This window comes from Notolepis coatsorum (genome assembly GCF_963971535.1).
Source record: "Notolepis coatsorum genome assembly, chromosome: 13".
NCBI classification, from domain to species: Eukaryota; Metazoa; Chordata; class Actinopteri; order Aulopiformes; family Paralepididae; genus Notolepis; species Notolepis coatsorum.
In genome coordinates, this window is record NC_140177.1 from 94583924 (window position 1) to 94604357 (window position 20434).

At 41.4% G+C, this 20434-nt stretch overlaps 1 protein-coding gene across 1 annotated transcript in view; it reads right to left on the reverse strand.

The window, feature by feature from the left end:
* LOC311239439 (cadherin-18-like) overlaps positions 1 to 20434 on the reverse strand; it is a gene marked incomplete at both ends in the record, with an annotated part of 794617 nt that overhangs the window by 377064 nt on the left and 397119 nt on the right. Inside the window, 2 exon segments of the mRNA XM_084327744.1 lie at positions 6382 to 6518; positions 16174 to 16427. Coding sequence (XP_084183870.1) covers positions 6382 to 6518; positions 16174 to 16427 — 391 coding nt within the window.

Below are 20434 nucleotides of genomic sequence, written 5' to 3' on the forward strand. Positions count from 1 at the left end.
ACAGTACTATCTAGTGCAAAGCAGAAATGGGATGAGGTACAATTTTAGGTACAATTTACAGTAAGGTGTACGAGTTGTAGTGCAATCCTTCATCCATAAATATAAATATAAAGTGTGGGGAGTGGGTGCTACAGTGTGTTTGTTTAAAGTGGGTGTGTGCTATAAAGTGTGTGGAGTGGGTGCTACAGTGTGTTTGTTTAAAGTGGGTGTGTGCGTGTGGATGTGTGTGCTATGTGCGTTTGGTGGTTGTTGTTGTGTAGTGTTCATTCATTGTTCGTTTAGCAGCCTGATGGCCTGGGGATAGAAGCTTCTTCTGAGTCTTTCTGTGCTCGCCTTGAGACTCCGGTATCGCTTGCCTGACCGCAGCAGTTCAAAGAGGCAGTTGTTCGGGTGACTGGAGTCTTTAATGATTCTCTTAGCCTTGCCCTTGCAACGCTTGTAGTAAATGTTCTGGAGGGTGGGGAGCCCCCCTCCAATTGTGCGTTCGGCTGAACGTGTCACTCTTTGTAGTCTGCTTCGGTCTTGTGCAGTGCTATTCCCAAACCAGGAGGTGATGTTGCCGGTCAAGATGCTCTCTATTGTACATGAGTAGAAGTTCTTAAGGATCTTCTGGCTGACTTGGAACTTCCTTAGGCGCCTGAGGAAGTAGAGGCGTTGTCGTGCCTTCTTCACAACACTGTCAATGTGTGTGGTCCATGTCAAGTCCTCGGATATGTAGGCTCCGAGGTACTTAAAGCTGTTGACTCTCTCAACCGGTGCCCCGTCGATGCTGAGGGGGCTGTAGTCCTTGACCCCCGACCTCCTGAAGTCCACAATCATCTCCTTTGTTTTGCTGACGTCCAGGGAGAGGCTGTTTTCCTGGCACCATCCCGCCAGGACCTTGACCTCTTCCAGGTAGGCCCTCTCGTCGTTGGCAGAGATCAGGCCCACCACCACTGTGTCGTCAGCAAATTTGACGATTGTATTGCTACTCCGCTGAGCCACACAGTCGTGTGTGTACAGGGAGTAGAGGAGGGGACTCAGAACACAGCCCTGGGGGGCCCCTATGTTGAGGGTGATGGATGAGGAGGTGCAGTTGCCTGCTCTCACCACCTGGGGTCTGCCAGTCAGGAAGTCCAAGACCCACTGGCAGAGGTCATAGCCCAAGCCCAGGTCCCTGAGCTTGGCTATGAGTATGGAGGGGACTATGGTATTGAATGCCGAGCTGTAGTCGATGAATAGCATTCTCACATAGTTCCCCTGCCTTTTGTCCAGGTGTGATGCTGCTGTGTGCAGCACATGGGATATGGCGTCCTCCGTGGACCTGTTGGGGCGGTATGCAAATTGCAGGGGGTCCATGTTGATGGGGAGGGAGGAGCAGATGTAGCCCTTTACTAGCTTCTCAAAGCACTTCATGGCTATGGAGGTGAGAGCTACAGGGCGGTAGTCGTTGAGGCAAGCAGGCTTGGATTTTTTGGGTACAGGGATAATAGTGGACTTCTTCAGGCAGGTGGGGATGACAGCCTGTTCTAAGGACAGGTTAAATATGTCAGTGAATACTGGGGCCAGTTGGTCGGCACAGACTTTTAGGACGCGGCCGGGGATGCCGTCCGGACCTGCTGCCTTCCTGATATTCACTTTTTTAAAGGTCCGCCTCACCTCATGCTCTGTTACCCTGAACACTGCGCCTCCATCAGCAGCCGACCCCCCCCCCCCCATTGCCGAGGCTTGTGAGCTGGTGTTGTTATTACCAGCATCAAACCTCGCATAGAAGGTATTGAGGTCATTTGCTAAGGAGATGTCACTGTTCAGTTTGAGGGAGGCGCCTTTGTAGTCTGTCATCGTTTTGAGCCCCTGCCACATAGCTCTAGAGTCAGCTTGTTCAAATTGGAGTTCAATTTTATCCCTGTAGCGCCGTTTGGCCTCTGACACTGTCCTCCTTACGTTGTATCGCGCCACCTTGTGGTCATTCATGTTGCCTGCCACTAGGCCGTCGTTGTATGCTTTGGTGCGCTCTCTCAGAGCTTCACGGACGGATTTGTCTACCCAGGGTTTTTGATTTGGGTAAACTTTCATTTTGGTAGTGGGGATTGTTTCTTTCACCCTAGTACAAACATAGTTCAGCACTGTCTCCGTGTAGACATTAATGTTATCTGTGTCGCGGAACACATTCCAATCTGTGTAGTGAAACACTGACCGGATCGTCTCCTCTGACGTCAAATCCCATTTCTGCACCTCTCGCGAGACTAGCCGAGACATCACAATGCACTACACTACAGCTTTGATTATGCGCAGCAGGTGAGAATATCCTATTACAATGTCGATTTTTGTTGTTAACATGACAAACAACTTTTGTTTTCTTATTTTGTTTATTTAAATGTGTCCTTTTTTCCTTTTCTATCTTTCTTCTCTGTCAGGTGCACTTCCCCTCTCACCCTCTTCAAGTTGGGCCCATCTATTTTGCAACACAGCGCAAGTGTGGCCTTCTTCTCCTTTCGTGTAACGTCAGAGGTCCAACTCCGTATCTTGAAGCCATGCCCTTAACTCTGGTCCCACATCAAAGAGGCTGGCTTCCGAGGGTGGTTTGTATAGGGGGCAGATGGTCAGGATGTGGTCAACAGTCTGCTCAGGGTCTCCACACTCACATGCAGCGCTGTCTGCCAGGCCCCACTTCTTTAATGATGCTTTAAAGCGACCAACCCCAGATCTTAAACGGTTCAGCAGAACCCATTGCCTGGCGTACCATGCACAAACTTCACTAGCAGCTTCGCCTCCACTTCTTGATTGCATGTCACACTAAGTTTGGCACCGACTGGTGCTTCGGCTTGATCAAGCAGGTCTACAGGAAGACTGCAGTGGACACCCTGGCAGGCATCGTGGACGTTGTGAAGAAAAGCTCTGAGGTGAAGGGAGTCAACATCCCCCAGCTTGTGAGACTGAAGGATGGCACAGTGCTTGTTCAAAGCTATGACTGGCAACAGCATCTGACTGGCTACTTCCCAAAGGTTCCCACAAATAAAAAAAATACCAGCACTTCAGGTAATTATCTATATTTTATTGTATATCGTATATATATTTTCTCATTATAAAATAATCAATCAATCAATCAATGTACAAAATGAGATGACAGGGATGCACAGAGTTTGACTCACGATGTGTGGGAAGTCATGGGTTGTCCTGGGACCAGTGTTTTCTTTACAAAATAGACCATATTTTAAATGTGTTGTTTCTATTCCATTACAGCTTCGATGCCAGCTGACCTGGTGTGGTGATGGCGATAGAACACTGTGATGCTGAACCAATCCAGTTTCAGCTGCTGAAAAACCATCAATGCTACCCACCCATCTATGGTTTTCCAGTGCAAACCCCACCTGGACTGGACAAAGACAGGCAGGAATATATTTTTAAGGAGATAAGACAGTACTGATCTGATGCGGCAAAATATATCACATGCCCGCTGCCAACGTCTAGAGCACCTCAGAACAATGAACGATGTTAGATATTTATCTTACCTAATTAAATGTTTTATTGTGATGTCACTACTACTTCTTTTTCTTTCGGCTTTTCCCGTCAGGGGTCGCCACAGCAGATCATCGGTTTCCATCTGTTTCTGTCATCTGCGTCGTCCTCCGTCACTCCCACTGCCTGCATGTCCTCCTTCACTGTGTCCATAAACCTCCTCTTGGGCCTTCCCCTCCTCCTCTTTCCTGGCAGCTCCATCTCCAGCATCCTCCTCCCGATGTACCCCACCTCCCTCCTCTGCACATGTCCAAACCATCTCAGTCTTGCTTCTCTCACTTTCTGCCCGAACTGCTCAACATGGGCCGTTCCTCTGATGTAGACATTTTCGATTTTGTCCAACCTTGTTACTCCCAGAGAGAACCTTAACATCTTCATCTCTGCCACCTCCAGCTCCGCCACCTGCTTGTTGGTCAGCGCCACTGTTTCTAAACCATACAGCATAGCTGGTCTCACTACCGTGCTGTAGACCTTTCCCTTTACTCTTGCTGGTACCCTTCTATCGCAAATCACCCCTGTCATCCTTCCCCACCCGCACCACCCAGCATGCACTCTCTTCTTCACCTCCCTACCACAGTCCCCATTACTTTGGACTGTTGACCCCAAGTACTTAAACTCGTCCACTTTTGGTACCTCTACTCCTTGCATCATCACCACCCCTCCGTCTTCCTTCCCATTCACACACATATACTCGGTCTTGCTTCTGCTCACCCTCATCCCCCTTCTCTCCAGTGCATGCCTCCAGTTCTCCAGGTTCTCTTCCACCTGCTCCCTGCTCTCACTACAGATCGCGATGTCATCTGCGAACATCATGGTCCACAGGGACTCCTGCCTGACCTCGTCTGTCAGCCTGTCCATCACTACTGCAAATAAGAAAGGGCTGAGGGCCGACCCTTGGTGCAATCCTACCCCGACCTTGAACCCTTCCGTCACTCCCACTGCACACCTCACCACAGTCGCACTGCCCTCATACATGTCCTGTACTACCCTCACAAACTTTTCAGCTACTCCTGACTTTCGCATACAGTACCACACCTCCTCTCTTGGTACCCTGTCATACGCCTTCTCTAGGTCTACAAAGACACAATGCAGCTCCTTCTGGCCTTCTCTATACTTCTCCATTAACATTCTAAGGGCGAACAATGCGTCTGTCGTGCTTTTCCCTGGCATGAACCCATACTGCTGCTCACTAATCCTCACCTCTCCTCTTAATCTAGCCTCCACTATCCTTTCCCATAGCTTCATGCTATGTGATGTCACTACTACTACTTATTGTTATTGGACAGACACACACACACAAACGCAAGACACATGGATCCTGCACCTTAATATGCATACACTTGTACGCAAGACACTTTCTGTAGAAATTTACTATTTTATTTGATCTTACCTAATTTTATTACCTAATGTTACCATTCTTGTATTCATTGATGTTTCTTAATTGTGCACTGTTGAGCTGTATAATGCTGTCTGTATAATGACAATAAATACTCTAGAAATATTCTATTCTATTTAATTAAATTTTAAGCTTGTTTAACAGCTATGTTCACAGTCATGACAGCATTTACTGTGACAACACTTACTTATGTTAATGCTATTCGTGTGATGGGAGTGGCTGGGCTGGTTGTAGGGAGGTATTGTTAAGTGTTAAGTGGTAAGTGTTTCTTAAACCACTTAACTGGCAACGGCCCGGCCCCGGGCCCTCTTGAGGCCGATTTGCCCACTTTCTCAAATAATTGGAAAAATTACCCAAAATAGGTATTGGGGTCTGATTCTTTGATTCTTGTGGGTCCATAGTTTGTTTGGATGAGCCATTGTTCACAGGAAGGGAACACCTCAAAACATACTCATTATATGAACATATGCTGCAGGTGTCAGTTCTCCAGATTGGAAATAATCTGAAATAATGAAAAAAAAAAAATCTAACCTTAACTAATCATGCACATGTCCTAATAAACTAACCTACACTGTAACACGCAACACTTTGATGAAAATTGTTACTCAGCTGATAGAGTTGTACCCTTCCTGATGACCTGTCGTACAGAACTTGTAAGTCGCTTTGGATAAAAGCGTCAGCTAAATGACTAAATGTAAAATGTAAATGAAATAGCAATATTGTACAGCTACTTCTGGCTTCCGATGTCTGGTTTTCAGGATTTGTTTTGTCAAAATGACAATTTAAATCTTGGGAAGAAATGTTGTTGAAAACATTTCGAGGGTGGATGGATGGCTGGATGGATGAATGGCTGGTTGAACGGACAGACGGATGGATGGACAGCCAGACAGATGGATGGATGGATGGATGGATGGATGGATGGATGGATGGATGGATGGATGGATGGATGGATGGATGGATGGATGGATGGATGGATGGATGGATGGATGGATGGATGGATGGATGGATGAATGGATGGTTGGATGGTTGGATGGACTGATGTATAGACATACAGTATACATGGATGTATGAGTAGTTTGATCTACTCAGAGAGTAGTCTGTGTACTTACCAACCTTAGTAGCCAGAGAGAGACTTCAGAGATTTAGTCCAAAGGAGAAAGAGTCTTTTAACTCTGATGAAGATGCACCCTGCATCGAAACGTTATAAAGTATAAAAATAACGTTTATTACCTTAAATCTGTGTGCTCCGGTGTTCTACTTTGGACTAAATCTCTGAAGTCCCTTACTCAAGATCGCCCTACACTGAGAGCACCGGACAGGCCTACATTTTATTTGTATGTGGGTTGGTTGGAGCGTGTGTAACTTCTCCCTTCACCAACCTTAGTAGCCATCACAGTGATGTTGGATGGACGGATGGACAGGCGGACGGACAGATAGATGGATAGACGGATGGATGAGCAGTTTGATCTTACAGCCTGTGTACTTACCAACCTCGGTAGCCATCACAGTGATGTTGTGCCAAGCCATCTCCTCTCTGTCCAGAATCTGAGTGGTCCTGATGACACCACTGTTCACTCCGACGGTGAAATACATCGGTTTCTCCTCAATGTTGTCAATGAAGTACCTATGGTACACAAAATGTGATTATACTCTTAAAGGCCCAATCCTCAATCCAAAAACAACAACCACTAACAAAACAAAATGTGTTATTAGAGAAAGTATTCATTCTAAAATGTAATAAAATAATTGAATACTAATTGAATGACTTGGCTCTTGATACAAAGACAGAGTATTATGACAGCTAAACCCTGACATTTAATGCATTTTGTAGCTGTAAACGCATTGCATGAGAAATGCTCGGGGGCTAGAAGGGAGCTCAGGGCCTTTATATAGTGTACATAATGTTACATAATATACACGTGTTACATTAGTCAGTGTTGCCAGATGGGAAATGTTAAATGATCGTCCCAGAGGCTTAACATGATTGTTTCTTTTTAGGAAAACTATCCTTTGCAAGTCACAACCATGTGTAATTTCAGAAAACAGGTATTTATGGCTGTTCCAACAATGACTCTTCTCTCCTCTTTGTCTCTCCCCTGTCCACACCTTCCTGTCCAGTATTTCCTTTCTTTTTCTTCCACCAGGATGCAGCAGTAAGCTAGTATCTCTCATAGAAACTCTCTTCAATTGAGCAGCCAATGCTTGTTGTGATGATGAACATGCAGCGACGCGGGAAGGGGGGTTGCTGCGGGTGCTGCAGCACCCCCTGTTGGCAGGGAGTTGTAACTGCAAGGTTGTTTTGGCTTTTATTCCATTGTAATATCATACTCAATGGCACTGCAGATTTACCCTACTCTTGGAATTCGTAAAAGTGCATTACCGGCCAGATCCTCATAGGGGCGCTGTCTCGACAATGCAGTGTTCCCTGTTACAGACCGGTGTTTTAAAAAAAAATTATTATGAATGGGCTTTCCTGTTATGCTATGCGTGTAGCCGATGGCCTGGAATAGTTTTGGGGACGCTGAATTCAGTAGGGGAGAACGGGGGACGTTGTCACACTTTTTACTCTAGTGTGAATTGCTCATAATCAAAACATCTTTCAATAGTCATTCCTACATTAAATTGAAGCTTAAGATGTTGGCTTGAAATGTGTATCCCTCTCATTTTCCAACGTATTGTAACAAAGAGTTAATCACCTATCAAAGACACTCTGACACATTGTGACAACCAACCCCATCATGGGGATGGTTGTCACACACTATGGGGTTGGTTGTCACCATGTGTTTTAATGGGAACATATTAAAAAGAAGACAAGAAGGCACAACTAAATTTGAAAGTTTAATTGCATTGACAAGTTGACAAATACATAACTTAATGCATCTTAACATGAACATAAACAGGAAACACATCTTTAGGCCATCCTATATAACAAAATAAGAACATAATTAATCGGCCTAACAATAATAGCCTACACAACATGTGACAACCAACCCCAAATAAAATGTGACGACCAACCCCAACTGGAATGTCTTGATAGCATCAAGGCTAACAGCCATATAACAACTAGTTAGCTAGCTAACAACAATCTAAACTATACTGCCCTGTCAAGGCTAACCGCAGTAACTCGAAAAAAGTCAAAATGTAGTTATGAGTGAAATTGACCTTGTCAATAAATTCAGATGTTAATGTCGCTCAGTTTTGGAGATATGGGGTTTTAAAAACTGCAGTAACTACAAAATCACACTCAAAACCCAGGCAGACCGCAGTAACTTCCAAACAGTGAAAAATACAATGTTGTTTTCCCTCCAGCTTTCATAACTTAACCTAGCCATTTTGAAAATGAAATTTAACACCTGAATATATTGGAATGATGATGATCCAAATAAAATGGCTAGGTTAAGTTATGAAAGCTGGAGGGAAAACAACATTGTATTTGAAGTTACTGCACTTTGCCTGTACATTACCTGTATAATTATTTAAGGAAATTGTGCAGCAGAGTGCAGTATCTGCTTTTTTGGGGTTAATTAAAATAATTACGTCATATTTTTGTATGCCTAAAGATTCCTTCATTAATACATGTTAAATCTGGGTACTATCATCTATCTACCTATAACACATTTTGGATGGCAAGTCAAAAAACTTTAAAGAAATTTTTCTCAGTTTCACTGTTTGGAAGTTACTGCGGTCTGCCTTGACAGGGCAGTATAGCTATCCCTTCACACTTTTTAAGGGTAATAATTGTTTCATTATAAACCAATTGTGTTTTATAGGAGCGGAATATTTACAAATGGACATGAAAAACACAAAAAATCCTCTCACCTCAAATTCAGCTGTTTCACTCCAAATATGACAATGTAGGTGAACTCTGACCCCAATTCTGGACATTTAAATACCAAAGTATGGGAGACAGGATCCTCTGGTGGTGAAATATAATGAATGTGACAACCTACCTGTGTGACAACGTCCCCCGTTCTCCCCTATGCAGTAAAGGAATATATCATCAGCCAATGGACATATGGATCTACCAGATGGCGATCGATAACTAGGAAATCCTTTTTGCAGTCCAACCGGCCACAGGTAAGAGCGATTTGACGTCAATTACAGCCTGATCGGACCTTGCTCTCATAGCCATCCACTCGGTCAGCGAATAAGGCTACTGAGGCTAATGCCGTTATTGGTAATCAATAATCAGAAACGACGTGTGTGTGTGTGTGTGTGTGTGTGTGTCCCCTTCGATGCATTCATGGTGGACCATGATACAGACAATATGCATTTTGAGTTTTAGCTCTAGCTGGTCTATAGCCGAAACGCCATTCGATTTAACGTTATTAGCTTAGCGCCCGCCCTATAACTCGCGTTCCAGGAAATACCCCAGAACATTCTGCTATATAGTTCATATTCACGACGCTATAAAATGGGAACGTATTGATGAAAAAATTATTTGTTTAAGGCATACTGAAGGGACGGTTTATAGTGTCAATTGACAATGAGAATGGACAGATAGCAATGATATAAAGTATAGATTTAGCTCTACAAACAGCCTCATGCACAATGAAAGTTTGTTTTGATATGCTGGCCATATAGAGTGGGATTAGACGGATCCCAATGGCCCCGAATAATGTGTTAAGGTAAGACAATGGTTCATCTATTATTGGATGCCTTCATTTGAACACTTAATTTGCACTATATATTAAAAGAGTGGGGCTCGCCTCGCATAGCCTAGTGGGTGTGTGTATATTTTGTCCAAATTAAAGACTACTTAAACTCATTAAACCATACATTTCAAGTCTGATATAAACTCCATTGACATGGTAATTATTAAAGAAGTAATTGAGTCTATTGTAAAACCTTTGACCTATATGCAATCTGTCTTTTCAAAGAGGGGTTTTTCCTAATAATATGAAATCAGCAAAGGTAATACCAATATATAAAAATGGAGATAAACATCAAATGGACAATTATAGACCAGTGTCCCTACTTCCTCAATTTTCAAAAATATTAGAGAAATTATTTGTGAAACAACTGGATCTTTTCATTGGAAAATACGAAATATTGAGTGAACACCAGTATGGGTTTAGGGAAAATAGAACTACTACATATGCAGTGATGGAGATGGTAGAAGAAATAACTAAAGCAGTTGACAATGACAAGTGTTCTATTGGTATTTATATTGACCTACAGAAGGCTTTTGATACAATAGATCACAGCATATTAGTGAGAAAACTGGAGAAGTATGGGATACGAGGTATAGCTAACTCTTGGCTGAAGAGCTACTTGGAAAACAGACAGCAATGTGTGCAAATTAATGACACTGTGTCAGGATTTAGGAAGGTCACCTGTGGAGTACCTCAGGGATCTGTGATAGGTCCAAAACTATTTATACTTTATATTAATGATATGTGCAATGTTGCTGAACTGTTAAAGTTGGTTATTTTTGCAGATGATACAAATGTATATTGCTCAGGAAGTAATTTAAAGGAACTTTTGTTTGATATTGAAAGAGAGCTTGAAACTCTCAAAACTTGTTTTGATGTTAATAAATTGTCTCTCAATATTAAGAAAACTAAATGTATGGTTTTTGGTAATCGAAAATAAATAGAGGGGGAGATAGAGTTAAAAATATGTGATGTAAAAATAGAAAGAGTTTCTGAGATAAAATTTCTAGGGGTAGTTATTGACCAGAAATTAACATGGAAACAACATGTTAACTATATTCAAGGAAAAATATCTAAGTCAGTAGCAATATTGTATAAATGTAAGGATATATTAAACTACAAAGCCTTGCACATAATTTAGGCTACTGCTCACTTATACTTCCTTACATTTCTTACTGTGTGGAAGTATGGGGGTCGACATTTAAAAATACAGTAAATCCAATAGTCGTACTGCAAAAGCGGGCCATTCGGAACCTTTTCAAGGCTATGAGCACACAAATCCATTGTTTATAAAGTCTCATATTATGAAATGTAATGATTTGGTTTACTATAAAACTATGCAAATAATGTACAGAGCTAAAGCAAAGTTACTCCCAGATGGGGTGCAAAGGTTTTTTTCAATACATGAAAGAAAATATGATTTTAGAGATATTTGTAAATTTACTGTTCAAAAAGCTAAACAAGGGATTAAAATGAGGTGTATTTCTATTATTGGGGTTAGCTATTTTTGAAAACTACAAGGGTGAATAACACTGTTTTGTTTTCTTTTTTTCTTTTAGAATACTGTTTTGGAATCTACATTTTGTATTTTTTTGTAAAGCTAATTTTGAAAACTACAAGGGTGAATAATACTGTTTTGCTTGCTTTTTTTTCTTTAGAATACTGTTTTGGAGTCTAAATGTGTGTATTCTTTTGGTAAGAATATAGGACAGGCACATATAAGCACTATGCTTCACTCTGTACCTTTTCAGTCACTGTAAAAATCAAATATTGATAAATGATGGTGTATATTGTATTGTGTGAGATGATGACTGACAAAATAAACTACTACTACTACTACTATATTGACAAAAAAGGAGAAAATTTGTTATTGCCTCCCCTTCAGCGCACCGCCTCCTATCACGTCATTATATCACTTATCTCCGCACCCCCAAGTCAAGAGTCAAGAGTTTTATTTGTCACGGCATACAAGTATACAATGAAATGCGGGGAGTCTTGCCCGCAACGATTGTGCATAATACAATAGTAATATTACTTACTTCCCGCGTCCCTGTGAACATGTCAAAACAAAGCCTGCCACATGCAAAGTGATTGGTGGTGGTGGGAGGAGAGTAATTAGATACAGAGCACGGAGCCGTGGCATTATGTTCCTGGCTTGTCCGTCCGTCCCATTCTTGTGAACGTAATATCTCAGGAACACCTTGAGGGGATTTCTTAAAATGTGGCACAAACGTCCACTTAGACTCAAGGATGAACTGAAAATATGTTGGTGGTCAAAGGTCACGGTCACTGTGACCTCACATCCGTCCCATTCTCTTGTGAATGCGATATCTCAGGAATGCCTGGAGATCATTTATTAAAATTTGGCACAAATGTTGACTCAGTACAGACTACTACTTTCATTGGTAGGTTAAGCACTCTTAATGTGTAGTGACTTCTAAATGTCTGGGAACACATATCTGCCACCCTCTTGTTATCATATGCGTAACCTATATACCTGCCATCTACTGTAGGCCTACATATGCTTTTTATTCTCAGGCTATTGACTGAGCACTGTTTACTTGCTCTTACAAGAGGTACTATAGTGCTGCTGTTTGTGGCTAATCGCTATGTTGTTATGCTATGTGATACTACTGTAGAACTTGATCTTACTCTACTGTTGCACTTATTGTAAGTTGCTCTAGATAGCATCTGTTGAAAACCCGAAATGTAGGGGAGAACGGGGGACGTTGTCACACGGGTAGATTGTCACATTCATTATATTTCACCACCAGAGGATCCTGTCTCCCATACTTTGGTATTTAAATGTCCAGAATTGGGGTCAGAGTTCACCTACATTGTCATATTGGAGTGAAACAGCTGAATTTGAGGTGAGAGGACTTTTTGTGTTTTTCATGTCCATTTGTAAATATTCCGCTCCTCAGTATATTTCTTCTAGGCTTTTACACAATTGGTTTATAATGAAACAATTATTAACCTTAAAAAGTGAGAAGGGATAGCTAGTTTAGATTGTTGTTAGCTAGCTAACTAGTTGTTAGATGGCTGTTAGCCTTGATGCTATCAAGACATTCCAGTTGGGGTTGGTCGTCACATTTTATTTGGGGTTGGTTGTCACATGTTGTGTAGGCTATTATTGTTAGGCCGATTTATTGTGTTCTTATTTTGTTATATAGGATGGCCTAAAGATGTGTTTCCTGTTTATGTTCATATTAAGATGCATTAAGTTGTGTATTTGTCAACTTGTCAATGCAATTAAACTTTCAAATTTAGTTCTGCCTTCTTGTCTTCTTTTTTTTTTCTTTTCCCCCCTCCTTTTTCCTCAGATTTTTCTCCCATCCCAATGTTAGTCGTTATGCCAATTCCCAATCCCCTTCCTGGTCGCTGCGCACTTACCCCCCACAGTCGGTCTGGGAGAGTGGAGGCTATCACGTGCTTCCTCCGACACATGTCTAGCCAATCAACCGCTTCTTTTCACCTGGCAGCGCGGACTCTCACTGAGAGGGTGTAACGTGTGGAAGGATCACACTACCCCCCTTAGATCCTATCTGCGCTGAGCAGGCGCCCCGACCGAACTGTAGGAGTCGCTGTTTACAACGACCCGGACCCACCCCGCCAGCTTTCCCACCCTCTAATACAGCCAATTGTATTAGTGTGAACGGCCAGCCAAGCTGGTGACAACGCCGGAGCCGCTCCGGTGTTGGTGACGAACGCAATCTCCGCTACGCCACCTGACCGCCTCTTGTCTTCTTTTTAATATTTTTACATTTCTATAACCTTTATTTACCCAGGCAAGCAAGTAAGAACAAATTCTGATTTTATTTATTGTCAGAAGTATGCATAATGTTGTGTTAATTCCACAACAAGAGATATGTAATGTTAATTACCTGAAATTATTCCGGTTTTTGGGAGGGGAAACCCTGCATATATCGGTATCGGTTGATATCGGTATCGGAAATTAAGAGTTGGACAATATTGGTATATCGGTATCGGTAAAAAAGCCAATATCGAGCATCCCTAGCCCTAATCATTTGGCATACAATATTGATGGCTAGTGCATTTGTTTAGCTATTGTGTCACAAAGTAAATAAACTGAAATGGTCATTTGTGTCATCTGTGTCATTTATGTTTAATGTAGACCTTTTTTTATTTGTATGTCAGCTCTTTGACTGCCAGAGTGGAGTGGACTCAACCTTGATGACTTGGACTCGGACTCGGACTACTAGGTAATGGGGACTCGACTCTAGCTATTCTTTGGTGACTCTGACTTGGACTCAGACTCAAACACTGGGGACTCGAGACTTGACTCGAACTCGAGATTTAGTGACTCGACTACAACACTGCAACCAACATCTATGATCTGAAGCAAGGGTGTCAAATTCAATTACCAACACAGATGATTTTGTGGGCCAGACACATAATAATAAATAAAAAAGGTGCATTTTCCTGAGGTCACTATAGCTTGGTCTCATGCAAAACAATTATTTCCACAGAGATTAGGTACGTGAAATGTATAAAAATAATCATGAATTTGCAAGCTAATAATACCTATTACGATTAAATTAATTATTCACCCACAGGTTTGTAAGATAGCAATTATAGGTTAAAGTGGTCCTGGACATGGAGATGTCGAGTTACTGTACATGCCATTTAAATAAATATATATTCTGTACACAGATGGAGGAGGTAGCTCTACCTAGGTGCCGCGTCTCGCCTAAACCAAGCACACTATTTCCATATGTCCGAACACATCTGTCCCGGAGAATTGCATGCTGTGTAGTTACGTGTCCAAAAAAGCAACTCCAGGCAATGCACGCACCCAATTCTCCACGCATTGCCCCGAGTGTATGTCCGAAAAGGTGTGGATCACACACAAACATCTCTCATCTCAGCATCTCTTTCTACCGTAGCGTTCACTTACGTTATCTTTCGCAAAACCAATACTTTCCACAGATTTTATTTCAGAGTAGGAATGATGAATTAGTAATAATTCACTTGATAAATGGTGCTCTTGATTTCTATCACAGGTCAGTTGAATTGTGGCTAGGAGAGAAAGCAGGCCGAAATGAATTGATAAGTGAATTTAGTCTGCGGGCCGGATGAAAATACCTGCAAGCCTGGAGTTTGTGAACTAATTCCAATCCACTATCTAGGCTAATAGAGGTCTTGCACGGAATGTAGTGTAGTTATCTTGTCTTCCAACATGGCTGCCTGTAACATAGCAACCATTGTTTTGTACATGGCAATGGAAGAGACAACATTTGCTATGTGTTGATGTATGAGACATATGCATATAAACAAAAACAATAATTTGGTGTCTTATTACTGGATCTAGTAAACAATTCACAGTAGAACAGTAACATCATGCTTTTCTAGTGTTTTACCTACTCTACCACTGCACAGCAATTAGGCATTTTCTTTTGAAAGTGGTTACCAACGGTTACAGCCATACTGGAAGAAAGAGAACTAAACACACATTCCATGCAAGGCCCCTCCGACGAGGCTCTTTCTACGCCTATAGGTCACAGCCTGCAAAACAATAGAACGCAAGTGGAACGTCAGCCAACTTTCTGCGTAGATGCTCTGCAGAATATGGTTAGATAACTGAGAACAAATGGGAAATTTGCACTTTAACCTAATCTTTCTTGTTTTATTTGGCATTCAAAGAAACAAGATAACAGAACTAAAACATATTGCTCTATCATTTTCAATTGCATTAACCTCCCGACACAAACGACTACTTTGCAGAAATGCCATTCATATTTATCTACTCCGAATATGAAACAGGATTTTGTTCATTTTGAATATCAATTGTTGCCATGTTTTGGAGCACCTTCAAAGTTACGCAGATCAATAAAAACAGGTTTGGGCTCAAGTCACTGTTCAAATGCAGGGGTGAGATGCCATCTGCAGGGGATCACTGCAGGTGACTGTTGTGTTCACAGGCGAATGTCAGGTTAAAAAATGGTTGGGATACACAACGATTGTAGGAGAAAAATCTGCCCTTCTCTTTCTCCATTTATTATATATTTGTTTAGCTATTTCTCTATGCAATTTGGCTATGTGTGATCCTCCTAAGTAGACAATTGGTATCCATAGCAATCGTCTACCTTCCTGACTCTGTTGGATTAAGGCCAATGAACAGTGTTATGGTATATTAATCCATCCTCATTAGGTCATTGAACTACCTTTCTGATGTCTGTCGTGATAGAAAAAGCACTGTGTCGTTCTGAAAGGTATTACAAACAACCAAAACAGTTACAAATCAACAATCTGACAACAAACGTTTAAATGTGTAATTGAGCCACTGCAACTTTTGACTGGAAATGATGAAGTGCACCACAAGCATGTAAATGGCGTGATGGTTAAACACACAACCACAAACAAACAAACAAACACACACACACACACACACACACACACACACACACACACACACACACACACACACACACACACACACACACACACACACACACACACACACACACACACACACACACACGTGCACCTAGGACACCTAGGGCAGGGGCTGCCATACATTAATTAGACAATACCTGTCAACAGTTCTACAGGCCTACTTTTGTACTACTATCCAAACATAGATCCTCCCAGCAGTCACTATACCTGACAGCGCTGTTGGTACTGTCCGGGTCCAGGGCGGTCACCATGCCAACCTCGGTGCCGCTGGGAGAGTTCTCGTAGACGTCCATGATGTAGTAGTCCATGGAGAAGACAGGCGGCTCGTCCACATCCCCCACGATCACCCTCAGAGATGTGGTGTCCCTGAACGGGCCCAGGTGGGAGAACCGGGGGTCCAGGTGTGTGTTGGCCCCCTCGATGTGGAGTGTGTGGGCTTTCCTCTTCTCATAGTTCAGGGGCTGGGGAAATTCAAGTTAAGTCAAGTTATACAATGGCATGCAAATTTCTTGATTCTGATTGGCTGAAACAGTCAAGTTAGACGTGGTTATTTCTCATAACACACACTCGTGATCCCAGAACCCGCCCACAACCGAATTACAATCACTCCGCCAGTTTGAGTTTTTAGAAATGAAACCAAGATGGCGGACAATAATCTTTATGAATGGATGTATTGATAGCGTTATAACGACTCATTCAAAAACGATTCTGTCACGTGGAATGTGTTAGTTTCTTACACAATGTTGGATTATGTAATTGGTTGGTCATGACTCATTGTGGAACAAAATATAAATCGCGGGAAGTTTGTTGTTAGATGCCATTCGTCAAAAGGACACTCATTTCACTGTTAAAATTTTTTTCAAGCAATCAATCAATCAATCCAATAACACACGCTCACTTCACTGTTAGACGGCATGCTTTGAATCAGCTCGGAGGTGCATGCCATCTAAGAATGAAGTGAGCGTGTGTTATTGGAATGATTGATTGATTGATTGAACATTTTATTAATGTCCGCCTTGTTTCGAACTGGTTATGCTTAGGCCCTCTCGAAGTCGGTTATGCTTAGAGTTTATCTTTAGAGCAGGGCAATAGACCACCAGCCCTGATTCCAAACTCTAAGCATAACCGACTTCGAAAGAGGGTGACTTCAAAAGAGGGCCTAAGCAGAACCAGTTCGAAACAAGGCGGACATTAATAAAAATGTCAATCAATCAATCAATCAATCCAATAACACACGCTCACTTAAAAACAGCGCACCTCCGAGCTGCTTCTATAGAAAGTAGGTAAAAAAAATTAAAATCTCTTCTTTTTTTGTACCTACTTTTTCTGCGGATGGTTTTGTGAATAAATCTCCATTATGCTTCAATTAATGTGTGTTTATTGTATAGCAATACGTTTGGATGAATTCGGCAATTGTATAAAGATGTAAGCACTGTCTATCTGTAATAACATTTTCAACCAATCATTCCAATAACACGCTCACTTCATTCTTAGATGGAATGCCTTGAAACACACACGGAGGCAACGTCTCTTTTTTTTAACTACTTTTTCTGGGGATGGTTGTCAATAAATCTTCAATTAATGTGTGTTTATTGTATAGCAATAAGGTTGGATGAATGCGCCAATTGTATAAAAGCCATTAAACCACCCACAGTCGTGCGTTATGAGAATTAGACTACCCGTCAGTGAGCGTAATTTGACCAGTAGTGTAGCAGCAGTGCAGAGATATTCCATTCTAAAGTTTGAAAGAGAGACTCACCCTTCTAACAAATCAGAGAAACTCAAAAGGATTATGTTGAATGATAATTTAATTTAACGGTGGATAAAACCATTCATATGTAAATGGTCCTCACCTACACAAAATGTAATTATTTAGTTTTTAGCTAACGTAATTTGTATGTGGTTGAGTGTACATGGTCCTCATTCCAAACGATCAAAGATCGTTCACAAAGCAGGTTTAAGTTGTACTTCATTGTCCCCGACGCAAATTCAAAATGGTGGATATTTGCTCAATTATGAAGTCATTCCATAAACTAAAATCTCACTTATAAGACTATTGCTAAACAAACGTATTGTTGAAAATATACACTATGGCTGCTGTTTTGACAGGATTAAGGTCTTTACTCTTGGCTACATTTGAAAAGAAAATGCAACATTATGTCATACAGTTTGGAGAGATTGATTTTAGCGGACCGCTCGGGCTAAATTGTACTTTATTGTCCCTGTGCGAAAATGATTCCTCTGTGTTTGATCCATCCTAAACACTTAGGAGCGGTGAGCAGGCACAGGCAGGCTCCTGAGGGACAACTCCAGTTCTAATTCCAGCACCTGCTCAAGGGCAATGGCAGGAGACTGTACCTAGTATGCATGTGTTTTTGTGTGGGGGGAAACGCATGCAAACACAGGTAGGACATGCAAACTCCACACAAAAAGGCCTCCCGTCAGGTTTTGAACCCAGGACCTCCTTGCTGTGAGGCAACAGTGCTGACCACTGTGTCTGTGCCGCCACAGAAGAGGGAGGAGAGGTTCAGAGTACCATAAACCTGCTTAGTTTGTACTACATGTAACTTATTGTAGTGCTTTAATTAAGGTGACTTTCAAGTTGTGTGGTATTATTGTGTTTTTATTTTTACCTGAACTCTTAACCTGAGGTTTCCCATCTGGGATAATAAAGCACTAAATAATTAAATTAAACATTCATTTATTTTAATTATTTTTTAATCCAAAGAAGATACGAGCCTGCACACTGCGTTAAGAATGCTCACGCAAAATATATTTAATAAAGTACATTGATGTTTAAACCTTGCAGGCTTTCTTCATTAGTTACGCAGGGACTAAACTGCTCCACCTTTAATTAGTATCTTATGTGTGTTTTTATTGATGTGATTCAATTATTTGAATTGAAGTTCTTCTTTTAACCTTTAATTAAACAGGATATACCATGGAGACATGAGCGTGTCAGTTTGATATGTGACCCATGTCAATATAGACCTCAGACATAAATGGCAGGGATGGCCACCCCCCCTGGATCCCCCACTATGTGCACTCCACTGACGTATACATACATATATTGCTAGCTCATCTCCTGTTGACACAAGGCATAAAAATTCAGGGGGGGGGGTGCGGTTTGGCAGGCTCTTGCTGTGTGTGAGGTTTCCTCTTGTCATCATCAACCTTTATTTTAAATTCTCTTGAGGGTGGTCCTCATTTACAATGATGCCAAGATCACACAGAGGAGAAATACAAACATACAAGCAGACAATCAGTTACAATTTAAATACAACCGTACAATCCATATCAGTTAAACCAGTAACGTGGCAGGTAATGGGCAGTTATGGAGTGCAAACCTAAAGCGTCAAAGAGGTATAAAAGTATTATGTTTTAGGTCAGTTCGCAAGAGATTCCATGAGTCTGCTGCAGTAAAACTAAAAGCAGTCTTTCCAAGATCAGTCCTGACATGAGGTACTTGAAGAACTCACTGGAGTGAGTTAAAAGTGAACCAGGGTTCCAGTGTAACATAGAAGTAATATATGATGGTCATTTTCTGACCAGAACTTTATAGATATACAGATACCAAACCAATGAGTATTGATTCTCTCAGTCACAGAAGACCAACCAACCTTATCATAGAGAATACAGTGATGGGTATTGTAGTAATACACAGATAATAAACCTCAGAGTGGTAAACTGAATCTAAGAGCATACAGTACGTGTGGAGGCAGCAGCGTGTTAGTAAATTACATCTCCATAATCCAGAATTGATAGTAAAGTTGATTCTGTAGCCCTTCCTATGTTATTGGATCTTGGGAAAAACATGAATTAAATTAGCATTAAGTACCAATTTAGGATTAATAAGAGCTACCTGGAGAGCATTAAAGAAAAGGCAGGTTGTCCATAGCCAGTTTTACATAATTAGCAATACAATACACACTAGTCTATCAGCATAAAGATGGCCCAACAACCATTCAAAGAAGAGACAATATCATTCATATAAAAAGTAAAAAAGACGGGATCCAAAATTGAACCTTGGAAAACCTTTTGTTACTGACAATAACTCAGATTGGGCACTTCCGGATTTCATACAATGACACCTCTCAGACAAATAATTCTAAAACCAATCACAAGTGTTTCTACCCAAATACATTATTACATAATTGTTGTAAAGGTTGGTCATGTGTATGAAATTATTTTGACAGATCCACAAAAAGGACAGCACAGTGTTTCATTTGATCTAATGCAGATACTGCATGTAACATAAAATAGTGCTGTGATTAGCTCTAAATCCAGATTGGTGTGGACTTAAACCTGATTGACTTGAAATAAAAGATTTGAGCTGGTTGTTTACCAAATATTCCAGGATGTGTGCTAAACAGGTAGTTTGGAGATTTGGCGGTAATTGTTTAAATCCTTTCTATCACTACCTCTATGTAAAGGAATAACACAACAACACAATCCAAACACTATAGGG